This window comes from Nerophis lumbriciformis, linkage group LG26, assembly GCF_033978685.3.
Source record: "Nerophis lumbriciformis linkage group LG26, RoL_Nlum_v2.1, whole genome shotgun sequence".
Taxonomy (NCBI): domain Eukaryota; kingdom Metazoa; phylum Chordata; class Actinopteri; order Syngnathiformes; family Syngnathidae; genus Nerophis; species Nerophis lumbriciformis.
In genome coordinates this window covers 28996864-29023664 of record NC_084573.2, presented here as the reverse complement: position 1 = coordinate 29023664, position 26801 = coordinate 28996864, and the positions used below count along the sequence as shown (strand labels likewise).

At 36.3% G+C, this 26801-nt stretch overlaps 1 protein-coding gene across 2 annotated transcripts in view; it reads left to right on the top strand.

Annotated features, from left to right (window-relative positions):
* The first annotated feature begins 5544 nt into the window (after nt 1-5544).
* Nucleotides 5545-26801, top strand: part of slc24a4b (solute carrier family 24 member 4b) — a 131875-nt gene continuing 110618 nt past the window's right edge. The window contains exon 1 of one of the 2 annotated variants that reach the window (XM_061987056.2): nt 5545-6169. In XM_061987056.2, coding sequence (XP_061843040.1) covers nt 6013-6169 — 157 coding nt within the window. In that variant the 5' untranslated portion in view covers nt 5545-6012. The remainder of the gene's footprint in view (nt 6170-26801) is intronic. The other variant, XM_061987055.2, reaches the window with a different exon arrangement.

Genomic DNA, 26801 nt, shown 5'->3' with positions numbered 1-26801 from the left:
TCACCGCTCCTTTTCAGGGTTTTTGGACACTGTTTTATTTAACAATAAAGTCTATGTTGTGCTTTTCAGCAATTGTCTTTGGGGCGGTATAGCTTGGTTGGTAGAGCGGCCGTGCCAGCAACTTGAGGGTTGCAGGTTCAATCCCTGCTTCCGCCATCCTAGTCACTGCCGTTGTGTCCTTGGGCAAGACACTTTACCCACCTGCTCCCAGTGCCACCCACATTGGTTTAAATGTAACTTAGATATTGGGTTTCACAATGTAAAACGCTTTGAGTCACTAGAGAAAAAGCGCTATATAAATGTAATTCACTTCACTTCTTTAGTGGGTGTCAATCTCGCTCTCGCTCTCTCTCGTGCTCCAACTCCAACTCTCCTCTCCTCCGCGGCTGCTGCCTTTTAACAGAGCGACAGGTGATGAGATAAGCAGGCCCAGGTGGGCCATCTACGCACCTGTCGCTGATCTCGAAGCCGGCCCTGGCACACCCCGCTTCGCTGCAGGTCCGCAGGCCACGCCCCCCCCCCCCCCTCCACAACGTTTTTTTTAGGCCACCTCCATGCAAAATACATTTGCAAGAATCGGTTCGAATCGAGAATCGTGTTGAATCAAGAACCGATTCTGAATCGAATCGGCATCCCAGGAATCGGATCGAATCTTTCTCAAAGATTCACACCGCTACCAAATACGTATTTTCAATACCTCGTATTGTGATAAAGTCTATTTATCTGCAGAGCGCATGAACTTGCAGTAGTTTACTAATACTACAGGTTATTTTTTAATTGCCCAATTATCGACCGTTAAATTCATAGGATGGTATTTGCAAAAGCGACAAAAAAAACTTTATTTATGACTGAGAACTACTGAAAAATCACGAAACACCAAATACCATCCGATTTGCGTTACCAACTTTCTAAATCGATTCATAATTTCCAAAATGTAACTTTTTGCCGTGTAGCTTGTAGCATAGCAAGCTACAATTCTCCGAAGATAGCTTTCCCCTTTGGCTTAGCTACATTTAATCCAGAGTAACTTGTAGCTTACTTAGCTGACTATTTTCCCACTGGCTTGCCCATGACGGAAAATAATAATGGCCTTATTTTTAATAAACACTCATGGAAGCAAATAGCTCAAATGTTGCTGTTTTATCTGTTTTAAGCTCAAACCCGGAAGAGATCCGGGATAACTTCAACTGAGGTCGTGCAAGTACTTCTGGGTAAACTCAAAAGGATTTGCAAAATGTACACTTTTGTCATAATTACATTTTGAAAAAAATGTGTCGTTATTCGTATATTTTGTTGTGGTTTAAAGTACAAAAAAAAACCCGATTTAGTTTCCTTTGTGATTGAACATATTGGATGTTTTTAAAAACAGAACCCTGAATAATTATGGAGGGTCAAACTGGGCAAAAATAAATAAATACATATTTAAATCATTATTCAAATGTGTCGTTATTTAGTTAAATAAAAAAAAATACTATTCATTTAATTTTTTCCAAATTTTATTATTTAATTCACAAAATAATTATTCTTTCATTTAATTAATTATTTATTTTGTGGACGTCAAAGTCATTTTTGTAATTCTCTTCCAAAACACTAAGGGGCGGTGTCTTGATACCGTGTTTTTCTTCTTGATGACAAGGTGGACATATTTGCCTACACTGGGACTAATCCTTCACAATCATCAGTTTACTTTTAATGGACGTCGGATTTGAACCTGTTATTAGCACACGATTGGCAATAAAAGTTAAAAAGAGCGTCGTACTTTGTGACTTCTTCTGGACGGAACAAGAACACAATAAGTTAAAAAAAACGACGCATTCGGTCATTATTTCTAGAGCACACCGAGATATTAAGTACACAATATCAGTTGTCATGCAAATGTTTAATCACGGTTTCATTTCATGCCATCATTTGTGCATTTCCAGCACAAAGTATACTCGCCTGTGTTCAGGGACCCTCCTAAGCAAAAACTGACCAATCACGATGCGGAACTCGGATTTTTGGGAGGTGCATGTAGGGCTCGTGGGAGGCCACGCAGGGACAGGGGGCATGACGGCGTCGCCTACGCAAGCTGCGCGACGAGAGAGTATGCGCCAGGCTTTAGCCGCCATGTTTTCAAAGACTTCCAAAATCCCAGGCTTCAGACCAAAGCAATTATTGGACTAGATTCATGTTAGCCCCGCCCACTGACTTTGACGGCTGAGTTTGACAGATGCATGTATGTATATATATATACATATATATATATATATATATGTATATGTATATATATATATATATATATATATATGTGTATATATATGTATGTGTATATGTGTATATGTATATATATATATGTGTATATATATATATATATATATATATATATATATATATATATATATATATATATATATATATATATATATATGTGTATATGTATGTATGTATGTGTATATGTATGTATGTATGTGTATATGTATATATATATATATATGTATGTATGTATATGTACATATATATATACATGTATACATGTATATGTATGTATGTATATGTATATATATATATACGTATGCAGATATATATATACATGTATATATGTGTATATATTTATACATGCATATATATATATGTGTGTGTGTATAGTTGTATACATATATACACATTATTAATAATGTGTATATATGTAAATATATGTACAGTATATATACATTTATATACATATACACATATGTTAACATTAAAAAACAATGACATATTGAAACATTTATGTATATAATTACAATTTAAAAAAATAATGGCACATTAAAATCATTATGGAAATATTCATTAATTTATGTATTTATGTATGTCCCTTTTGACCCTCCATAGCTACTTGAGCCGCCCACTGACTTTGATGGCTCAGTTTGAAGGACACAATTGACAAATTTAAGTCAATGAAATAAATAACAATTGAAATCCCGATTTACATGGTAAGATAATATCTATCTATCTATCTATCTATCTATCTATCTATCTATCTATCTATCTATCTATCTATCTATCTATCTATCTATCTATCTATTTATCTACATTAAATTAACTAATAACAAAATTAAAAGCACATTTCAGCATTTCATTCCAATCATATTCAATTAATGCCACATTTAAATAATTATGTAATTAGTACTGTATTTACTTCTGTCCATTTTGACCCTACTTTAGCCATGTTTTGAAAAAGACATCATTGGACCAGATTCATGTTAGCCCCGCCCACTGACTTTGATGACTCACTTTGACAGACACAATTTACCCATTTATACAATTTTAAAATAATGAAACGACTGATTGAATAATTAAACTATAATAAATATATATACATTTATATATTCACATATGTTTACATTAAAAAATAATGACATATTGAAACATTTATGTATACAATAAAAATAAAAATTGCACATTCAAATTATTATGGAAATATTTATCAATTTATTTATTTATATTTGTCCCTTTTGATCCTCCATACCCACTTGAGCCGCCATGTATTCAAAAAACTTTCCGGTTTCAGGCCAAAATAATCATTTTACTTTGTTCATGCCCCGCCCGCTGACTTTGATGACTCACTTTGAGAGACACAATTTACCCATTCATACAATTTTGAAATAATGAAACGATTGATTGAATAATAAAATTATAAAATAATATATATATATATAACATTAAATTAATGTCACCATTAATAGCACACTCATGTGTTTAATTCCAATTATAATCAATTATTGGCACATTTAAATAATTATGTAAATATTTATTATTTATGTCCCCATTTGAGCATCCATACAAAATTGTGTCATACAAAAAATAAATAAATAAATAAATAAGTAAATAATAAAAAAAATAAAATAAAATAAAATTATATATATATATATATATATATATATATATATATATATATATATATATATATATATATATATATATAAAACATTAAATTAATGTCACCATTAATAGCACACTCATGTGTTTAATTCCAATTATAATCAATTATTGGCACATTTAAACAATTATGTAAATATTTATTATTTATGTCCCCATTTGAGCATCCATACAAAATTGTCATACCAAAAAAAAAACTAAAAAAAAATAAATATATATATATATATATAACATCAAATTAATGTCACCATTAATAGCACACTCATGTGTTTAATTCAAATTATAATCAATTATTGGCACATTTAAATAATTATGTAAATATTTATTATTTATGTCCCCATTTGAGCATCCATACAAAATTGTGTCATACCAAAAAAAATAAATAAAAATAAATTATATATATATATATATATATATATATATATATATATATATATATATATATATATATATATATATATATATATATATATATAAATATCCATCCATTTTCTACCGCTTATTCCCTTCGGGGTCGCGGGGGGCGCTGGAGCCTATCTCAGCTACAATCGGGCGGAAGGCGGTGTACACCCTGGACAAGTCGCCACCTCATCGCAGTATATATATATATATATATATATATATAACTTTAAATTAATGTCACCATTAATAGCACAGTCATGTGTTTAATTCCAATTATAATCAATTATTGGCACATTTAAATAATTATGTAAATATTTATTATTTATGTCCCCATTTGAGCATCCATACAAAATTGTGTCATACAAAAAAATAAATAAATAAATAAGTAAATAATAAAAATAAAAAAATAAAATAAATTTTTATATATATATATATATATATATATATATATATATATATATATATATAACATTAAATCAATGTCACCATTAATAGCACACTCATGTGTTTAATTCCAATTATAATCAATTATTGGCACATTTGAACAATTATGTAAATATTTATTATTTATGTCCCCATTTGAGCATCCATACAAAATTGTCATACCAAAAAAAACCTAAAAAAAATAAAATATATATATATATATATATATATCCATCCATTTTCTACCGCTTATTCCCTTCGGGGTCGCGGGGGGCTCTGGAGCCTATCTCAGCTACAATCGGGCGGAAGGCGGGGTACACCCTGGACAAGTCGCCACCTCATCGCAGTATATATATATATATATATATATATATATATATATATATATATATATATATAAAACTTTAAATTAATGTCACCATTAATAGCACAGTCATGTGTTTAATTCCAATTATAATCGATTATTGGCACATTTAAATAATTATGTAAATATTTATTATTTATGTCCCCATTTGAGCATCCATACAAAATTGTGTCACACCAAAAAACAATTTTAAAAATAAAATAAAATATATACATATATATAAAAATTATGTCAACACAAATATCATCCTGCTGTGATCACATGAAGCAAAAAAATTAAAGCATGCCTTCTTTTTTTTTTAGGACTCTCATTGATGAGGGGTGAAGGTCGTCGCTCTCTCTTTCCTGCAGGAATCATGAGCAGGGGACGGTGTATATGTATATATATATGTATATATATATATATATATATATGTGTGTGTGTGTGTGTGTGCTGCTTGGACAGGAGGTTGCTGCTGCTGCTGCCTGAACGTGACAATTAACACACATGCACACGCACTCGGGGTGACTGCTCATCAGGCGCAGGTGCGTGGACTTGCTCCCCACGCAGCTTGATGACGGGACATTGGCGCCTTCGGAGGCACACCGCCAAACTACAAGGAGCAGAGAGGATCTAGCAGCGGATGATATCGGCTTTTTTTCTTTTTCTTTTTTCTTTTACCCCCCCACCACCACCCCGCTGCCCGCCCCCTCTTCTCGCCGGGACAACATGCAGGTTGGACTGGATGTGGATCCTCCATCGCTGCGTTGAATTTCTAGCAGCGGCGGCGATCGGCATCGACATGAGGACATCATCCCGGCTGTGTTGCGTTTGAAACGTAAGGGGAAGAAAAAAGAAGGGGGGGGGTGCAGTTTCTTCAGCTGTCAAGGACGCTACAAAAAAAAAATTAAAAAAAATAAAAATCGGGAGATAAAAGTGGAAGCGGCATGGAGCAGGACGACACCGCGAACGCGTCCAAGAAGAGCATCATGGCGACAATCTTTAAAGTTCGCAAGAGGAGGGAGATGCTTTTTGTGCAGGTGTGCTTCATCTGCAGTGTCCTCTTCGTGGCGTGGACCATGTCGGCGCTCTTGACTAAAACAGGTGAGTGCATGCACACACACACACACACACACACACACACACACACACACACACACACACACACACACACGCACACACAGTCTGAGATATCTGCAATATAATCACGCACAAGCTCGTGCAGCAGTAGCAACCGCGGGTACGTGAACGCACCACCGCTGCCTATTTCCTGCTTAGATTTGGGTCTTTTCTAGGATGTTTAGTTTTTTTTTCAAATTTTTCAAATTTTTTTTTGCTGCCTATATTGCCGCAGTGTGCACGCTTTGGCAGATGCACATTTTAATTTGGAGAGGAGCGCGTAATCACGGCGCGCGCACGCACGCCTTACACGCAAATCTGTCTTTTAAAAAAAAAAATATATATATTTAAAAATGTTTATTTTTCAGCACGTAGTTTTACGTTGTCGCGCGCACACGCACGATCGAATGATGATTATTGGAGTAAATAAAAACAATAAAAAAATAAGGACGGGGGGGGGCTTATGTTAGTGTTGCAAAATTTCCACGCAGATGTGCAGAGAGTTGCGCGACGGCGGGTCATGTGTGGTGCGTGTGATGTCCCGTGCGTGCATGCGTGGATAGGCGCACTCTCCAAACATGACCCCCCCCCCACGCCAACCCCACATGTTAAAACTCTTCCCTTTAGGCCTGAGCAAACACTGACACGCATCCCGAACGCCTCACGCGCAGCCGTTATGTAATCCAACCGGCAACCTTGACATTTTTGCTGCTGAAAGGGGTCGGAGGTCAACCAATGTGGACGGTGTCATTTGGTGAAAGGAATAAAAAAAAAGAAAAGTATATCCCTTGTCTGTGCGTTTTTTAATCGTAAAAAACTGCTAATAAGAGGCGGCTTGGGATCTATTCAAAGGCCCCCTCCATATAGTGTAGTATCCGTCACACCCGTAATAACGTGATATTTACGTATTTTGCTCGTTTTGTCTGTGCATTTTATAAATCGTTAAAACTGCTAATAAGAGGCGGCTTGGGATCTATTCAGACCCCCTCCAGCGTCTTATAATAGTAGTGTAGTATCCGTCACACCCGTGAAAACATGTGATATTTACGTATTTTGCTCGTTTTGTCTGCATGCGTTTTATAAATCGTAAAAAAATGCTAATAAGAGGCGGCTTGGGATCTATTCAAAGACCCCCCTCCAGCGTCTTATAATAGTAGTGTAGTATCCGTCACACCCGTAATAACATGTGATATTTACGTACTTTGCTCGTTTTGTCTGTGCGTTTTATAAATCGTAAAATACTGCTAATAAGAGGCTGCTTGGGATCTATTTAAAGACCCCCTCCAGTGTCTTATAATAGTAGTGTAGTATCCGTCACACCCGTAATAACATGTGATATTTACGTATTTTGCTCGTTTGTCTGCGTTTTATAAATCGTAAAAAAACTAAGAGGCTTGGGATCTTTTCAAAGACCCCCTCCAGCGTCTTATAATAGTAGTGTAGTATCCGTCACACCCGTAATAACATGTGATATTTACGTATTTTGCTTGTTTTGTCTGCGTATTATAAATCATAAACTGCTAATAAGAGGAGGCTTGGGATCTATTCAAAGACCCCCTCCAGCGTCTTATAATAGTAGTGTAGTATCCGTCACACCCGTAATAACATGTGATATTTACGCATTTTGCTCGTTTTGTCTGCGTTTTATAAATCGTAAAAAACTGCTAAGAAGATGAGGCTTGGGATCTATTCAAAGACCCCCTCCAGTGTCTTATAATAGTAGTGTAGTATCCGTCACACCCGTAATAACATGTGATATTTACGTATTTTGCTCGTTTTGTCTGCGTTTTATAAATCGTAAAAAAACTGCTAAGAGGCTTGGGATCTTTTCAAAGACCCCCTCCAGTGTCTTATAATAGTAGTGTAGTATCCGTCACACCCGTAATAACATGTGATATTTACGCATTTTGCTCGTTTTGTCTGCGTTTTATAAATCGTAAAAAACTGCTAAGAAGATGAGGCTTGGGATCTATTCAAAGACCCCCTCCAGTGTCTTATAATAGTAGTGTAGTATCCGTCACACCCGTAATAACATGTGATATTTACGTATTTTGCTCGTTTTGTCTGCGTTTTATAAATCGTAAAAAAACTGCTAAGAGGCTTGGGATCTTTTCAAAGACCCCCTCCAGTGTCTTATAATAGTAGTGTAGTATCCGTCACACCCGTAATAACATGTGATATTTACGTATTTTGCTTGTTTTGTCTGCGTATTATAAATCATAAACTGCTAATAAGAGGAGGCTTGGGATCTATTCAAAGACCCCCTCCAGCGTCTTATAATAGTAGTGTAGTATCCGTCACACCCGTAATAACATGTGATATTTACGTATTTTGCTCGTTTTGTCTGCGTTTTATAAATCGTAAAAAACTGCTAATAAGAGGAGGCTTGGGATCTATTCAAAGACCCCCCTTCAGCGTCTTATAATAGTAGTGTAGTATCCGTCACACCCGTAATAACATGTGATATTTACGTATTTTGCTCGTTTTGTCTGCATGCGTTTTATAAATAGTAAAGAACTACTAATAAGAGGCGGCTTGGGATCTATTCAAAGACCCCCTCCAGCGTCTTATAATAGTAGTGTAGTATCCGTCACACTCGTAATAACATGTGTTTTTAAACGTATTTTGCTCGTTTTGTCTGCGTTTTATAAATCGTAAAAAACTGCTAATAAGAGGAGGCTTGGGATCTATTCAAAGACCCCCTCCAGCGTCTTATAATAGTAGTGTAGTATCCGTCACACACGTAGTGATATTTACGTATTTTGCTCGTTTTGTCTGCCTTTTATGAATCGTAAAAAACTGCTAATAAGAGGAGGCTTGGGATCTATTCAAAGAGCCCCTCCAGCGTCTTATAATAGTAGTGTAGTATCCGTCACACCCATAATAACATGTGATATTTCCGTATTTTGCTCGTTTTGTCTGTGCGTTTTATAAATCGTAAAATACTGCTAATAAGAGGAGGCTTGGGATCTATTCAAAGACACCCTCCAGTGTCTTATAATAGTAGTGTAGTATCCGTCACACCCGTAATAACATGTGATGTTTACGTATTTTGCTCGTTTGTCTGCGTTTTATAAATCGTACAAAACTGCTAATAAGAGGCGGCTTGGGATCTATTCGAAGACCCCCTCCAGCGTCTTATAATAGTAGTGTAGTATCCGTCACACCCATAATAACATGTGATATTTACGTATTTTGCTCGTTTTGTCTGTGCGTTTTATAAATCATAAAATACTGCTAATTAGAGGCGGCTTGGGATCTATTCAAAGACCCCCTCCAGTGTCTTATAATAGTAGTGTAGTATCCGTCACACTCGTAATAACATGTGATAATTACGTATTTTGCTCGTTTTGTCTGCGTATTATAAATCGTAAAAAACTGCCAAGAAGATGAGGCTTTGGATCTATTCAAAGACCCCCTCCAGCGTCTTATAATAGTAGTGTAGTATCCGTCACACCCGTAATAACATGTGATATTTACGTATTTTGCTTGTTTTGTCTGCGTATTATAAATCATAAACTGCTAATAAGAGGAGGCTTGGGATCTATTCAAAGACCCCCTCCAGCGTCTTATAATAGTAGTGTAGTATCCGTCACACCCGTAATAACATGTGATTTTTACGTATTTTGCTCGTTTTGTCTGCGTTTTGTAAATCGTAAAAACTGCTAATAAGAGGAGGCTTGGGATCTATTCAAAGACCCCCTCCAGCGTCTTATAATAGTAGTGTAGTATCCGTCACACCCGTAATAACATGTGATATTTACGTATTTTGCTCGTTTTGTCTGCGTTTTATAAATTGTAAAAACTGCTAATAAGAGGAGGCTTGGGATCTATTCAAAGACCCCCTCCAGCGTCTTATAATAGTAGTGTTGTATCTGTTTGGTATCGTTATTGTCGATATTTGTATAAATCGGTCGACCACCTCTGACGTTCATGAGCTCTAGCTTTCCGTTTAGCATTGGGATGGGTACGTTTTTACATTTGAACAGATACGGTACCGATTCCCGATACTTAGGAATCGATACCGGTAGCAGTTTTTTTGGTACTTTTGTGTGTTTAATAAATATATATATTTTTTGATAACAAATATAATCTCTTTTTTATTGCAACATTTATAACCGCTATCCTGTCGTTTTGTCTTATCACGTGTTTTAGTATTCATTTCAATTTGACATTAAGTTGCAATTACAGACAATAGATGGCCCTAGCGTATAGTTGATGGTGATTGTTGCACCCTAAGAAGTGTTAATGCTGTAAGTTATGTACTTATTACACACCAGCCGTTCGATTTGTAACCTGCATCTTAGTTGTGGTTTTCATTACCAACACATTTGAAAGCGTTGAAATGGCCATTGCTAATCAGTAGCATGTCAATAGCAAAACCAATGTGTATTAGCGTCAAGCTAGCAGATTTAATTTTACTTGCATTGGCGCGTTTTTTGAAGTCAATTTCTTTGTTGGCATTGAAAATGGCGACATAGAGGTAGTTTGGATGAGTCCGCTCTCAGTGCTGCTGGAGTGATCGACAAGTGCCGGCAACCTGGTTACCGCAACATGTGACTCGGTGCCTGTTAGGACCGGCGCATTTTGGTCGGTGCCAAAAAAAGTACCAGATTCGCTAGCCATCCCTAATTAAGCATGGCTTCTTGTGGAAAGTCCTGTAAACAATAATATTGCTCTAATTACAGTGGTATCGATCATAAACTGATACTGTGCTTGGTATCGTTACTGTTTGTATCAATGGGGCGCCTACCCTGTTTACATTCGAGAGCTCTAACTTAGCGTTTAGCCTGGCTTCTCGTATAAAGCCTCAAAGTCCTGTAAACAATAATATTGCTCTAATTACAGTGGTATCGATCATAAACTGATACTGTGCTTGGTATCGTTACTGTTTGTATCAATGGGGCGCCTACCCTGTTTACATTCGAGAGCTCTAGCTTAGCGTTTAGCCTGGCTTCTCGTATAAAGCCTCAAAGTCCTGTAAACACCTTTTGTTTTGTGACAATAAACATATTGATATGATCATTGTAGTATCAGCCATACACTGATACTATACTTGGTTTTGTTACTGATTTATATTGATATCATCCTGCCCACCCGTGTCTGCACTCCAGAGCTCTAGCTTAGCGGTTAGCTCGGCTTGTTGTATAAAGTCCTATAAACAATGACAAAAAACAGCCGAAAAAACAATTTTGTGATGATACAAATATCTGTCCAATCACTGTAGTATCAACGATAAATTGATACTTGGTGTAGTTTCTTTCTATTTGTATCAATCGAGAGCCCACCCCTGTTTAAATTGGAACGCTCTAGCTTAGCCTTTAGCAAGGCTTCTTGTATAAAGTCCTGTAAACAATAACAAGAAACGGCCGAAGAAATAAATTTTTTTGATGATGAAAGTATCGACCTAATCAGTGAGGTATCGGCCATATACTGATACTATCTATACTTGGTATTTTTATGTCTATTTGTATCAATTTGACCACTGTGTTTACATTCAAGCGCTCTAGCTTAGCGTTTAGCATGGCTTCTTGTATAAAGTCCTGTAAACAATAACAAGAAACGGCCGAAGGAAAAAAAAAAATTGATAATGAAAGTATCGACCTAATCACTGTGGTATCGACCATATACTGATACTATACTTGGTATTTTTTATGTCTATTTGTATGAGTTTGACCACTTTGTTTACTTTCAAGCGCTCTAGCTTAGCGTTTAGCATGGCTTCTTGTATAAAGTCCTGTAAACAATAACAAGAAACGGCCGAAGGAAGAAAAAAAAATTGATAATGAAAGTATCGACCTAATCACTGTGGTATCGACCATATACTGATACTATACTTGGTATTTTTTATGTCTATTTGTATGAGTTTGACCACTTTGTTTACTTTCAAGCGCTCTAGCTTAGCGTTTAGCATGGCTTCTTGTATAAAGTCCTGTAAACAATAACAAGAAACGGCCGAAGGAAGAAAAAAAAATTGATAATGAAAGTATCGACCTAATCACTGTGGTATCGACCATATACTGATACTATACTTGGTATTTTTTATGTCTATTTGTATGAGTTTGACCACTTTGTTTACTTTCAAGCGCTCTAGCTTAGCGTTTAGCATGGCTTCTTGTATAAAGTCCTGTAAACAATAACAAGAAACGGCCGAAGGAAGAAAAAAAAAATTGATAATGAAAGTATCGACCTAATCACTGTGGTATCGACCATATACTGATACTATACTTGGTATTTTTTATGTCTATTTGTATGAGTTTGACCACTTTGTTTACTTTCAAGCGCTCTAGCTTAGCGTTTAGCATGGCTTCTTGTATAAAGTCCTGTAAAGAAAAACTGGAAAGGGAAGGTTTTGTTACGATGATAAAAATAATCTAATCACTGTAGTATCGACCATATACTGTATTTATACAATACTTGGTATCATTACTGTCGATTTTTCTATCAAAAAATTGTTTACTACATTCAAGCGCTCTAGCTTAGCGTTTAGCATGGCTTCTTGTTTAAAGTCCTGCAAACAATAACAAGAAACGGCCGAAGAAAACAATTTTTTCGATAATGAAAGTATTGACCTAATCAGTGTGATATCGACCATATACTTATACTCTTCTTGGTATTTTTACGTTATTTGTATCAATTTGACCACTTTGTTTACATTCAAGCGCTCCAGCTTAGCGTTTAGCATGGCTTCTTGTATAAAGTCCTGTAAACAATAACAAACGGCCGAATGAAAACAAAAATTTGATAATGAAAGTATCAACCTAATCACTGTGGTATCGAGCATATACTGATACTATACTTGGTATTTTTACATCTATTTGTATCAATTTGACCACGTTGTTTACATTCAAGCGCTCTAGCTTAGCGTTTTGCATGGCTTCTTGTATAAAGTCCTGTAAACAATAACAAGAAACGGCCGAAAAACAATTTTTTCAATAATAAAAGTACCGACCTAATCACTGTGGTATCGACCATATACTGATACTATACGTCTATTTGTATACATTTAACCACTTTGTTTACATTCAAGCGCTCTAGCTTAGTGTTTTGCATGGCTTTTTGTATAAAGTCCTGTAAACAATAACAAGAAACGGCCGAAGAAAAACATAAATTCAATAATGCAAGTATCAACCTAATCACTGTGGTATCGACCATATGCTGATACTATACGTCTATTTTTATCAATTTGACCACTTTGTTTACATTCAAGTGCTCTAGCTTAGCGTTTAGCATGGCTTCTTGTATAAAGTCCTGCAAACAATAACAAGAAACGGCCGAAGGAAACAATTTTTACGATAATGAAAGTACCGACGTAATCACTGTGGTATCGACCAAATACTGATACTATACTTGGTATTATTTATGTCTATTTGTATCAATTTGACCACTTTGTTTACATTTAAGCGCTCTAGCTTAGCGTTTAGCATGGCTTCTTGTATAAAGTCCTGTAAACAATAACAAGAAACGGCCGAAGAAAAACAAAAATTCGATAATGCAAGTATCGACCTAATCACTGTGGTATCGAGCATATACTGATACTATACTTGGTATTTTTACATCTATTTGTACCAATTTGACCACTTTGTTTACATTCAAGCGCTCTAGCTTAGCGTTTAGCATGGGTTCTTGTATAAAGTCCTGTAAACAATAACAAGAAACGGCCGAAGAAAAAAATAAATTTGATAATGAAAGTATCAACCTAATCACTGTGGTATCAACCATATACTGATACTATACGTCTATTTGTATCAATTTGACCACTTTGTTTACATTCAAGCGCTCTAGCTTAGCGTTTAGCATGGCTTCTTGTATAAATTCCTGTAAACTATAACAAGAAACGGCCCAAGAAAAAAATGTTTTCGATAATAAAAGTACTGACTTAATTACTGTGGTATCGACCATATACTGATACTATACTTGGTATTTTTATGTCTATTTGTATCAATTTGACCACTTTGTTTACATTTAAGCGCTCTAGCTTAGCGTTTAGCATGGCTTCTTGTATAAATTCCTGTAAATTATAACAAGAAACGGCCCAAGAAAACAATTTTTTCGATAATAAAAGTACTGACTTAATTACTGTGGTATCGACCATATACTGATACTATACTTGGTATTTTTATGTCTATTTGTATCAATTTGACCACTTTGTTTACATTCAAGCACTCTAGCTTAGCGTTTAGCATGGATTCTTGTATAAAGTCCTGCAAACAATAACAAGAAACGGTCGAAGAAAAAAAAAAAAACAATTGATAATGAACATATCGACCTAATCACTGTGGTATCGATCATATACTGATGCTATGCTTGGTATTTTTACATCTATTTGTATCAATTTGACCACTTTATTTACATTCAAGCTCTCTAGCTTAGCGTTTTGCATGGATTCTTGTATAAAGTCCTGTAAATAATAACAAGAAACGGCCGAAGAAAAAAACATTTGATAATGAAAGTATCGACCTAATCACTGTGGTATCGATCATATACTGATACTATACATGGTATTTTTACATCTATTTGTATCAATTTCATACCAAAGGCTATACAAATGGGACCCATTACTTCCCTGCTTGGCACTCAGCATCAAGGGTTGGAATTGGGGGTTAAATCACCAAAAATGATTCCTGGGCGCGGCCACCGCTGCTGCCCACTGCTCCCCTCACCTCCCAGGGGGTGATCAAGGGTGATGGGTCAAATGCAGAGAATAATTTTGCCACACCTAGTGTGTGTGACAATCATTGGTACTTTAACTTTAACTTTAATTTGATCACTTTGTTTACATTTAAGCGCTCTAGCTTAGCGTTTAGCATGACTTCTTGTATAAAGTCCTGTAAACAATAACAAGAAACGGCCAAAGAAAAACAAAAATTCGATAATGAAAGTATCGACCTAATCACTGTGGTATCGAACATATACTGATACTTGGTATTTTTACATCTATTTGTAACAGTTTGACCACTTTGTTTACATTCAAGCGCTCTAGCTTAGCGTTTTGCATGGATTCTTGTATAAAGTCCTGTAAACAATGACAAGAAACGGCCAAAGAAAAAAAAACCATTTGATAATGAAAGTATCGACCTAATCACTGTGGTATCGGCCATATACTGATACTATATGTCTATTTGTATAAATTTGACCACTTTGTTTACATTCAAGCGCTCTAGCTTAGCGTTTAGCATGGCTTCTTGTATAAAGTCCTGCAAACAATAAGAAGAAACAATTTTTTTGATAATGAAAGTATCAACCTAATCACTGTGATATCGCCCATATACTGATAGTATTCTTGGTATTTTTACGTCTTTGTATCAATTTGACCACTTTGTTTACATTCAAGTGCTCTAGCTTCTTGTATAAAGTCCTGCAAACAATAACAAGAAACGGCCCAAGAAAACAATTTTTTCGATAATAAAAGTATCGACCTGTGGTATCGACCATATACTGATACTTGGTATTTGTACGTCTATTTGCATCATTTTCACCACTTTGTTTACATTGAAGTGCACTAGCTTAGCGGGCTTCTTGTGTCCTCCTATGGTGCATAGTGTCACACGTTTAGCTTACCTTTTTGTCCTCCGGTGATAACGCTACTTGTAAGAAACACTGTGCGTTTTCTGCCATGGAGGCAAGAATGAGTTAGTACAGCTTAGTTTAATGACATTAAAACAACAAGGGGCTTGGGTGATTATTGTGGAATGATATCATGCAGCACATGAGTTTTTTGCTTGCTAAGTTGGCTCGCCTCTCTTGCACAGACAAGTGGCTAATGGCTCGCCTTAATCAAGTTTGCCTGACAGAAGCCTCGTGAAAGACTGCACGGCTGTACGCGAGAAAAATCCCCCCCCCCTTGACCCTTCGAGTCTCGCCGTGGTCCGGTCTAATGGAATAGATCCTTGGGAGTGTCACAAAGAGGGACACGAGCATGTGTTGCTGATTTATAGTGGCGTGTTGATTTGTGCAAGGGGTCCAGATGGGTGGGATTTGATGCCCCTCTCCTGGGTCGTACGGCACCGTAAAGCGGGCCAAGGCGTGACACGTTGCCTCGCATGCTGATGTCCGCGTGTGTGCCGGCACATGCGATGGACAGTCTGTGTCCTATTTTATGACGGAGGCAGAGGGTGCGTTCATTTCACAGCCCGGCGGGGTTGATGGATGTTTGTCCTTGGTCTTTCCCTCCCTGCTGGGCTCTTTGAAGAGGACTGGAGGATGTCCTCACCAATGGACAGACCGCCACCCACGCGGCCTCCCTCTGTTTGTCGGTGCTGTGCTGCTGCCCCCCCGAACACGCCTCTGCAGTTTGAAAGACTAACGCCACGCTTGGTTGACGGTTGGTGTTTTGACCCACAGCCAAACACCATCCATCCATTTTCTACCGACCACCAATACTTCGGAATTTCCACGATACTTATTCTATATATATGTCTGTATGTATATATAATCTGTAAACTATTTACACATACATTGATAAAAATAAAATACATTTACCATATTGTAAAATAATTATGATAATAAATAAATTGATAAAAAAATAAAAATAAATTCACCACTTTATTAGATAATAATAAATAAATAGATAAAAATAAAATACATTCACTACTTTAATATTTATTTAAACAATAACAAAACATTAAAAAAATTATGATAAATTGATAGAAATAAAATAAATTCACCACTATTAAAATAATACAAATACAAATAAATTGATAAATAAAGTACATTGACCCTTTTATAAAGTAATGATAGTAAATAAATGGATACAAATAAAATAAATTCACTACTTTAAAAATAACAAAACATTAAATAATAATGATAAATTGATAGAAATAAAATAAATTCACCACTTTATTAAAATAATAAAAATAAAGTAAAATTATCCTTTTATAAAGTAATGATAGTAAATAAATTGATGCAAAATAAAATAAATTCACCACTTTATTAGATAATAATAAATAAATGGATACAAATAAAATAAATTCACTGCTTTAATATTTATTTAAAAAATAACAAAACAATAATAATAATAATGTTAATAATAATGATAAATTAATAGAAATAAAATAAATTCACCACTTTATTAAAATACAAATACATTGATTAAAAATAAAGTAAATCGACCCTTTTATAAAGTAAAGATACTAAATACAGTAAATGGATAAAAATAAAATAAAATCACTACTTCAATATTTACTTCAAAAATAACAAAACATTAAATAATAATAATGATAATAAATTGATAGAAATAAAATAAATTCACCACTTTATTAAAATAATAAAAATAAAAATAAAGTGAATTGACCCTTGTATAAAGTAAGGATAGTAAATATATTGATACAAAATAAAATTAATTTACCACTTTATTAGACAATAATAAATAAATGGATAAAAAAATAAAATAAATTCACTACTTTAATATTTACTTCAAAAATAACAACATGAAATAATAAAAATAATAATGATGATGATAATAAATTAATAGAAATAAATTCACCGCCTTATTAAAATAATACAAATAAATTGACCCTTTTATAAAGTAATGATAGTAAAAAAATTGATACAAAATTAAATAAATTCACTACTTTATTAAATAATAATAAATAGATAAAAATTAAATAGATTAATCACTTTAATATTTACTTAAAAATAAATAATAATAATAATTATTATTGTTATTTATGTGTTGCCAAACCACAGAAGAGTGTCTCCAATCTGTGTTTTCTTAGCACTTATGAAAGTAATAAAGGTCGACTTGCACGCCTCTGGAGCTTTTCTGCACACTGTGGTAATGCACACTCCCTGGGCTTGTGGTGGCGGATCCGCGCTCTCACTCGCGTGCTTTCTTGACCGCTTGTGCGTGATTAGCGAATAAATGCATGGCGCTAAATACACCTCTTTCACTTTTAACATGTACCTCTGCTCGCTAAATATATCAACAAAGTGGATTATTCCTACTACATCTTAATCTCCCTTCAAAGCAGGCGCGTATGAGATATGTTGTGAAGCGGAGTTACACCACATATGTAATTTTTCCACTGTGAGAAACAGCATAGAGTTTTTAGCATATAATAAAGAAGAAATATAGCTATGCAATAGCGTGTTGACACTAAGCACATACAATGTTGTGTATTAAAAATAAAAAAATGACAGTTTATTGGTGTTATTTTGTTCCGGGCTTGACCATGGTAGATTAATTTCAGGGAATTAGGACTTAATAAATGAGTATTTTGTAGAGATGTCCGATAATGGCTTTTTTGCCGATATCCGATATTCCGATATTGTCCAACTCTTAATTACAGATTCAGATATCTACCGATAAATACAGTCGTGGAATTAACACATTATTATGCCTAATTTTGTTGTGATGCCCCACTGGATGCATTAAACAATGTAACAAGATTTTCCAAAATAAATCAACTCAAGTTATGGAAAAAAATGCCAACATGGCACTGCCATATTTATTATTGAAGTCACAAAGTGCATTATTTTTTTAAACATTCCTCAAAACAGCAGCTTGGAAATTGGGACATGCTCTCCCTGAGAGGGCATGAGGAGGTTGAGGTGGGCGGGGTGGGGGAGAGGTGGGGGGGTAGGAGGTAGCGGGGGGTGTATATTGTAGCGTCCCGGAAGAGTTAGTGCTGCAAGGGATTCTGGGTATTTGTTCTGTTGTGTTACGGTGCGGATGTTCTCCCGAAATGTGTTTGTCATTCTTGTTTGGTGTGGGTTCACAGTGTGGCGCATATTTGTAACAGTATTAAAGTTGTTTATACGGCCACCCTCAGTGTGACCTGTATGGCTGTTGACCAAGTATGCCTTGCATTCACTTGTGTGTGTGAAAAGCCGTAGATATTATGTGATTGGGCCGGCACGCAAAGGCAGTGCTTTTAAGGCACGCCCCCAATATTGTTGTCTGTGTGGAAATCGGGAGAAATTCGGGAGAATGGTTGCCCCGGGAGATTTTAGGGAGGGGCACTAAAATTCGTGAGTCTCCCGGGAAAATCGGGAGGGTTGGCAAGTATGACTGGGAGACGCAACTGCTCTGTACTTCTCCCTACGTCCGTGTACCACTCCGTACAGCGGCGTTTTAAAAAGTCATACATTTTCCTTTTTGAAACCGATACCGATAATTTCCGATATTATATTTTAAAGCATTTATTGGCCGATATCGGCAGTCCGATATTATCGGACATCTCTAGTATTTCGATAGCAAGTGTATAAAAAAAACTGTTTACAACCTTCTAAATAAGTTATTTAAGATTATGAGAGCTCTCCAGACATGAAATATCACTGACAGTTACTTTTACACATTTAATCCAATCAAGTATAGGTTGTCTAACTAGGAAGTACCTTTTTTCCATGAGGCTAAATGTGTTGTTGCGCCCTACAAAGTGTTTATACTGTAACTATTATGCTTATTACTCAGCAGCTGTTTGATTGTAAAGTCCGTCTTATTTGTAGCTTTCATTACCAAATTTGGAGGCGTTGAAATCGCCATGTGAAATCGCTAATGCTAATAGTAGCCTGTCTATGGCAAATCCAGTGTAGATTAGCATCAAGATAGCGGAGCCTTACTTTACGTTTGAGTATTTCCCACCATGCACACTTGCTTTGTTGGTGTTGAAAATGGCAACACTACTCCGAGGGAGTTTGTCTGAGTCCGCTCTCAGTGCTGCTTGACTGATTGTTTAGGTGAGCCCGTGTTCAGTCTGCGAAATATGGCTTTGTTTGACTTTTACGTGAATTAATGCGCTTGAGTACAGACGGAATTTGGTCGGTGCCTGTAAAAGTACCAAATTTAGTACCCATCCCGATTCAAGGGAATGGACGATTCAATAACGATGCGCCGAAACATGGACGATACCAGCGGAGTGGGAGCGCACGTCAGTCCTGTCCCAAACCAGCCGCCTGTTTTTGTTCTTTATTGAGCCGCGATCCAAGGAAAGACGGATATTCCGGTTTTTTCCCTGCTATTTGGTGCATGACCGCTTGATTCTCAGCTATTGTGTAAGCGATGAGGACAAACAGAAGTCATGGCCTACCGGTCTACTATGCTCACGTGGACTTTTGTCCCGCTCCGGCCAAACAATGTCTTCTTTGTGGAGAGGACCCTCGATGGCGTTCTTCATGTGATCAGTAATTCCTCGCACAATTAGCTGGAGAAAGGATATTTTCGCCGTGCACTGCACGCCATTTTTCCAAAGATGAATCCGTTCTGTCCAGATCAGTGTGTTTCATGTGAGAAATCTGTGAAATGCCACTGACGTGATAATAGTTGATCAGCTGGCGCCCACTCGCAGCGTGGCGAATGTTCTGAAACGTCGTTTTTTTAGTCCAGGGCCGTCAAAAACTTTTTCCAGCGTGGGCCGCGTACAGAAAGATTAAAGCTACGAAAACCAATACAATGTAGTTCGTAGTGTGAAACGGGTAGATCATTTTAGCATAGTTAGATAATCTATTCCCAAATGAGCCGCACTGATAAACTCATGGCATGACAACTTAAAAATAAAGACAACTTTTTTCTTTGTTTTGCTTTGGCCAAAAATGGAACAAGCACATTATAAAAATGCAACAAATCACCAATAACCCTCTTGACAAAACACTTCAAGTTCTGATTAAAGAAATTGGTGCACTGAAGAACTCAGTTTATCCCCAAAGCCATCAAACTTTAAAGCAGCACTAAGAAACTTTTCAATCGTCATAAAATATTTTCATAACTTTTGGGATGCTACATGGACTTACAACCAGAGGTGGGTAGTAACGCGCTACATTTACTCCGTTACATCTACTTGAGTAACTTTTGGAATAAATTGTACTTCTAAGAGTAGTTTTAATGCAACATACTTTTACTTTTACTTGAGTATATTTATAGAGAAGAAACGCTACTTTTACTCCGCTCCATTTATCTACATTCAGCTCGCTACTGATTTTTTATCGATCTGTTAATGCACGCTTTGTTTGTTTTGGTTTGTCAGACCTTCAAAGTAGGATCTGTCGCATGCCTGCGTTTCACCAATCAAATGCAGTCACTGGTGACGTTTGACTCCGTTTCACCAATCAAACAGAGCCAGGCGGTCACGTGATTAACTGCACATAAAGTTTCAGCGGCAACAAGCTTAAGCTTACATGAACTCAACGTCAAATTTGAGGAAGCACATCGCGGTAAGTAACGTTAGTAGATATTTTGGCTGTCACCGTAGGCTGATGTTAGCTTCCCTGCTATGAATCACTGTCAAATGTACATCGTGTGGGGACATTTATTAACGCACTGCAGCCTCATAGAGACACACACACACACACACACACACACACACACACACACACACACACACACACACACACACACACACACACACACGCATAGAAACACCAATCAGTGTGTTCCCAGATGCAGCCCACACCTATCAGTTTATGGTTTGCGTAAAGGCTAACTTGTTATTTTCCTTTGTAATCTCTGCTTACTGAGCCTATGGTGCTGTTAAGTTATTGTGGCTCAATTTGCCTTCATTTTTTTTATGTTAATGTATTATTATTAAATATATATTATTGTTTTAGTTACTTAAGAGATATTCCTGGCTCTGAATTTGCTCATTGCTATTTTTGTTTTTGTGCATTATTTGTTGCCGTCATTAAACGAACAGGTTTGAGTAGTTTTTTCACAACATACTTTTTAATTTTACTCAAGTAAATATTTGGGTGACTACTCCTTACTTTTACTTGAGCAATACATCTCTAAAGTAACAGTACAATTTCTGGCTACTCTACTCACCTCTGCTTACAACTAGTTGAATGACACCTCAGTCATGGCCTGAGGGGGTCTGTATCGCTCTCACTGGCACTTGGCGACTTTGAGGAGGGTGGCAGGAACCCTGCCACACAAAAAAACTACACATTTTCTGACTTGCATTACGGCATACGTCACAAAAGAAGAACGCTCACGTGCAATTACTGCTGTCATGGCCGGAGCTCTGAAACAACCAAAGAAACGAAAAGTTTTGTCTGAGGAGAGAAAAAAAGAAAAAGGGAGGCTACCCGAATAGGACAGTCAAGGATCAACATTGGCCTGGCTTTTACTCGCTGGCGTGAGCTCAAAGACGAGGAATTTCACCCCAATGCTGCCTTGGCTCTGTTCCTGCTAAACCAGTAAGTGACTTTCGATGCTAAAATCAAAATGCTATTGTTAGCTATCGGAAATTTGCGTGATTTGCAGTTCTACACTACTTTCTTCGGAAAAACTCTCCCGCCGGTCTTTCTTTGCTTGGGACCTGAACCCGCCCCGATACATGTTTTGGTAGTAGCGTCATGTTTGTAGTGCAATCCATGATCATTTATTGATGCTGTCTGCTATTTAACATCAGCATAGCCATTAGAGACCTAATGTCTGTGCCAATATTACAGCGACGCTATATGCGCTAGTCTTCCTTCTGGCAAAACACTACCGCCGCCAAAATCAACCAAAACTGAAAGTTTTTAAGTGGGGCTTAAAGTCACAGCCTATCTAGAATGGAACAAAATTAATAATTCATAAAAACTCTTCTAGGTATCAAATACTTAATTTGTCATGTCCACGTCTTAATCCTGTGCTAACTCAACACACCATAAAAAAGTTAAACTATTTGAGGGAGTTGAGTTACACTCTGCATTTTTTTTTCTTTTTTTTTTTCCCAAAGACATTTTGGGGCAAGGAGGCCGCAGCCACGTTTTACTGTGTACATTTTGCTTGCCTAACAGAATTGCCACAGCGACATCCAGTGGACACCTGTGGAACAGCAGTTTCTTTCGATAAAAAAATTCTGCTCATTTTTGTATTCGGCAAACTCCTCTCATGAGGCAGATAAAACCTGTTTGCGGGCCGTGCGTTTAACACCCCTGGTGTGTATTAAATAGGGCTGTAAATATTTGGACAGCAAAATAATCGATTCTTGGGGGTAATAATTCGCTTCGAAACTATTCTCGATTTAAAATCAATACTTTTTATGAACATTGGGTTTCCAGTTTTATTAGCTACATTATTTAATCAAATAAACCACTTTAAAAAAAATTCTATATTACTTAAAAGAAAACTAGTTTTGTTTACTAAAATTCTACCCAAATATTTAATAAAGTCAAATACAAATAAAACGACAAGATAACTTCTCTTTTCTAAAGTAAATCTGTACAGCAGATATAGATAATATACATCACAGGTGTCAAACTCCAGATCTGGCCCGCCACATCATTTTGAATGGTCCCTTGAAAGCCTGGAAATAATAAGCATCAATGAAGTACTTTGTGTTTCTTTCTTTTTCTATTTTGACAGAAAAAAAGAGATGTACTGCATGCAGTTATACATCTTTTAAACTGTATCCATCGACAAACCCCGTTTCCATATGAGTTGGGAAATTGTGTTAGATGTAAATATAAACGGAATACAATGATTTGCAAATCCTTTACAACCCATATTCAATTGAATGCACTACAAAGACAAGATATTTGATGTTCAAACTCATAAACTTTATTTTTTTTTTTGCAAATAATAATTAACTTAGAATTTCATGGCTGCAACACATGCCAAAGTAGTTGGGAAAGGGCATGTTCACCACTGTGTTACATGGCATTTCCTTTTAACAACACTCAGTAAACGTTTGGAAACTGAGGAGACACATTTTTTAAGCTTCTCAGGTGGAATTATTTCCCATTCTTGCTTAATGTACAGCTTAAGTTGTTCAACAGTCCGGGGGTCTCCGTTGTGGTATTTTAGGCTTCATAATGCGCCACACATTTTCAATGGGAGACAGGTCTGGACTACAGGCAGGCCAGTCTAGTACCCACACTCTTTTACTATGAAGCCAAGTTGATGTAACACGTGGCTTGGCATTGTCTTGCTGAAATAAGCAGGGGCGTCCATGGTAACGTTGCTTGGATGGCAACATATGTTGTTCCAAAACCTGTATGTACCTTTCAGCATTAATGGTGCCTTCACAGATGTGTAAGTTACCCATGTCTTGGGCACTAATACACCCCCATACCATCACAGATGCTGGCTTTTCAACTTTGCGCCTATAACAATCCGGATGGTTCTTTTCCCTCTTTGGTCCGGAGGACACGACGTCCACAGTTTCCAAAAATAATTTGAAATGTGGACTCGTCAGACCACAGAACACTTTTCCACTTTGTATCAGTCCATCTTAGATGAGCTCAGGCCCAGCGAAGCAGACGCCGTTTCTGGGTGTTGTTGATAAACGGTTTTCGCCTCGCATAGGAGAGTTTTAACTTGCACTTACAGATGTAGCGACTAACTGTAGTTACTGACAGTGGGTTTCTGAAGTGTTTCTGAGCCCATGTGTTGATATCCTTTACACACTGATGTCGCTTGTTGATGCAGTACAGCCTGAGGGATCAAAGGTCACGGGCTTAGCTGCTTACGTGCAGTGATTTCTCCAGATTCTCTGAACCCTTTGATATTACGGACCGTAGATGGTGAAATCCCTAAATTCCTTTCAATAGCTGGTTGAGAAAGGTTTTTCTTAAACTGTTCAACAATTTGCTCACGCATTTCTTGACAAAGTGGTGACCCTCGCCCCATCCTTGTTTGTGAATGACTGAGCATTTCATGGAATCTACTTTTATACCCAATCATGGCACCCACCTGTTCCCAATTTGCCTGTTCACCTGTGGGATGTTCCAAATAAGTGTTTGATGAGCATTCCTCAACTTTATCAGTATTTATTGCCACCTTTCCCAACTTCTTTGTCACGTGTTGCTGGCATCAAATTCTAAAGTTAATGATTATTTGCACAAAAAAAAAAATGTTTATCAGTTTGAACATCAAATATGTTGTCTTTGTAGCATATTCAACTGAATATGGGTTGACAATGATTTGCAAATCATTGTATTTCGTTTACATTTACATCTAACACAATTTCCCAACTTATATGGAAACAGGGTTTGTAATAATGCAACAGATATTGTATTATCATACATTCGAAAAAAATTTGGGGGTTAAAGCATACATAAATATCTACTTAGCCTTATGATTTCAAAGCAAGTTATCCATCAAATTGTACACTGAAAACATGACAATATATTGTTTTTTTTTATAAACAGCTGTGTCTTCAGAATCATACTGTAACAAACAGTGGTACCATTTTTACATTTACATTTGTGAAAACAGCAACCATATTTTTTTAGGCAAAAAAAACTAACAAAGAACTGGCAGCTAAATCGCCAGAATTATACAGTAAAATAGTGTGACCATTTTATTGTAAATTTTATGGTAAAATTCTGCCATTTTTTTTGACCGCAAAATCCACTTTTCTTTTTTTTTCTTACAGTGTAGGTCAAATATACATTTACTAATCTAATACATAGGTAATCGTGTGACAATATCATGCAATGTATGTTAAAGTTACATCAACAATATGATTTGCCTGAGTGGACAGGACAGGTTTAAAAAAAAAAAAAAAAAAAAAGTGAATAGATTCAAAAATCGCGATTAATAAAAATGTTTCGACGCCCCTAATATTAAATGACAAAATTAAAATTTAACTCTATTCAGTGTGACAATTGTGACTGAATCATTCAATGTGCAATTTCACTCCCGCGTTTCTTAAATTCATGCGCAGATGCAGGGGTTGCGTGAATTCCAAGGCGGGGCGTGTCTCGCCATAACACCGGCCCTATGGTTAAACACTGATTTAAATCAATTCGTTCCGTACTCATCACCTGGATGAAGTTCATGAATGTATGAATATTGATAAATCAAATCCAATCAGGATTAAAAGCAAGTTGCATCAAGTTATTGTTTTTGTTTCTTATTCAATGTTAATAAAGCCAATTCAGATCTGCAATGCCACGTGGGCATTCATTTAAAGTCAAAAAAAAAAAAAAAAAAAAGGGCAAAAACTATGAAAAAAAAAAAAAAAAATTTCTTTAATCAGTATATTTTTGGACAAGGTTCGGCTGCAATATACTGTAAACATAAATAGTTCGGCTGTTTCATAAATAGGGTCGTAAATCTGTCACGATGACTGCGTTCCAAGCAATGCTAAATTAGCAATTAGCTCATTGGGCTTTCCATTCAGCTAAACAGACTCAATAACTCCACAGTGACGTTTTGGTGAATTTACTGAGGAATTTGTGAAAAAAAAGAATGCCGTTGTAAGTTAATAATACTAACACAGACACTCGTAAACGTGTTAGCATGCTGGCGACGCTAGCTTGATTACATCACGATAGCACGTACAAAAATGAAAACACTCCTACAGACATCAAACATGCGACTGTTTAGTAAGTATAAACAAGTTTTAGTTATATTGTAAAACTTACAAACGTTGCTTGCAGTGATGAATGAAGAATCCATACGAGTAGAAACGCTATGGAGGGCTCGAAGACCGAATGGTAGCTGTACTTCCGGCACTGCAGCACCTGCGTAAGCAAGCTCGTCCAAAAGATGGCGCTATAGTACAAACAATGACACACCTGTTCAGTGTGCCTGCTTGTTTTACTTTTTTTTTTTTAAACTATGTACTTTATAGTCTGCCATTAGCGAAGAAAAATCCACAAATTATCCACATCGTTTTATAAGCCGCAGGGTTCAAAGCCAATAGTTCATTTAAAAAAGTCAAAAAAATAAAATAAAAATGGACAA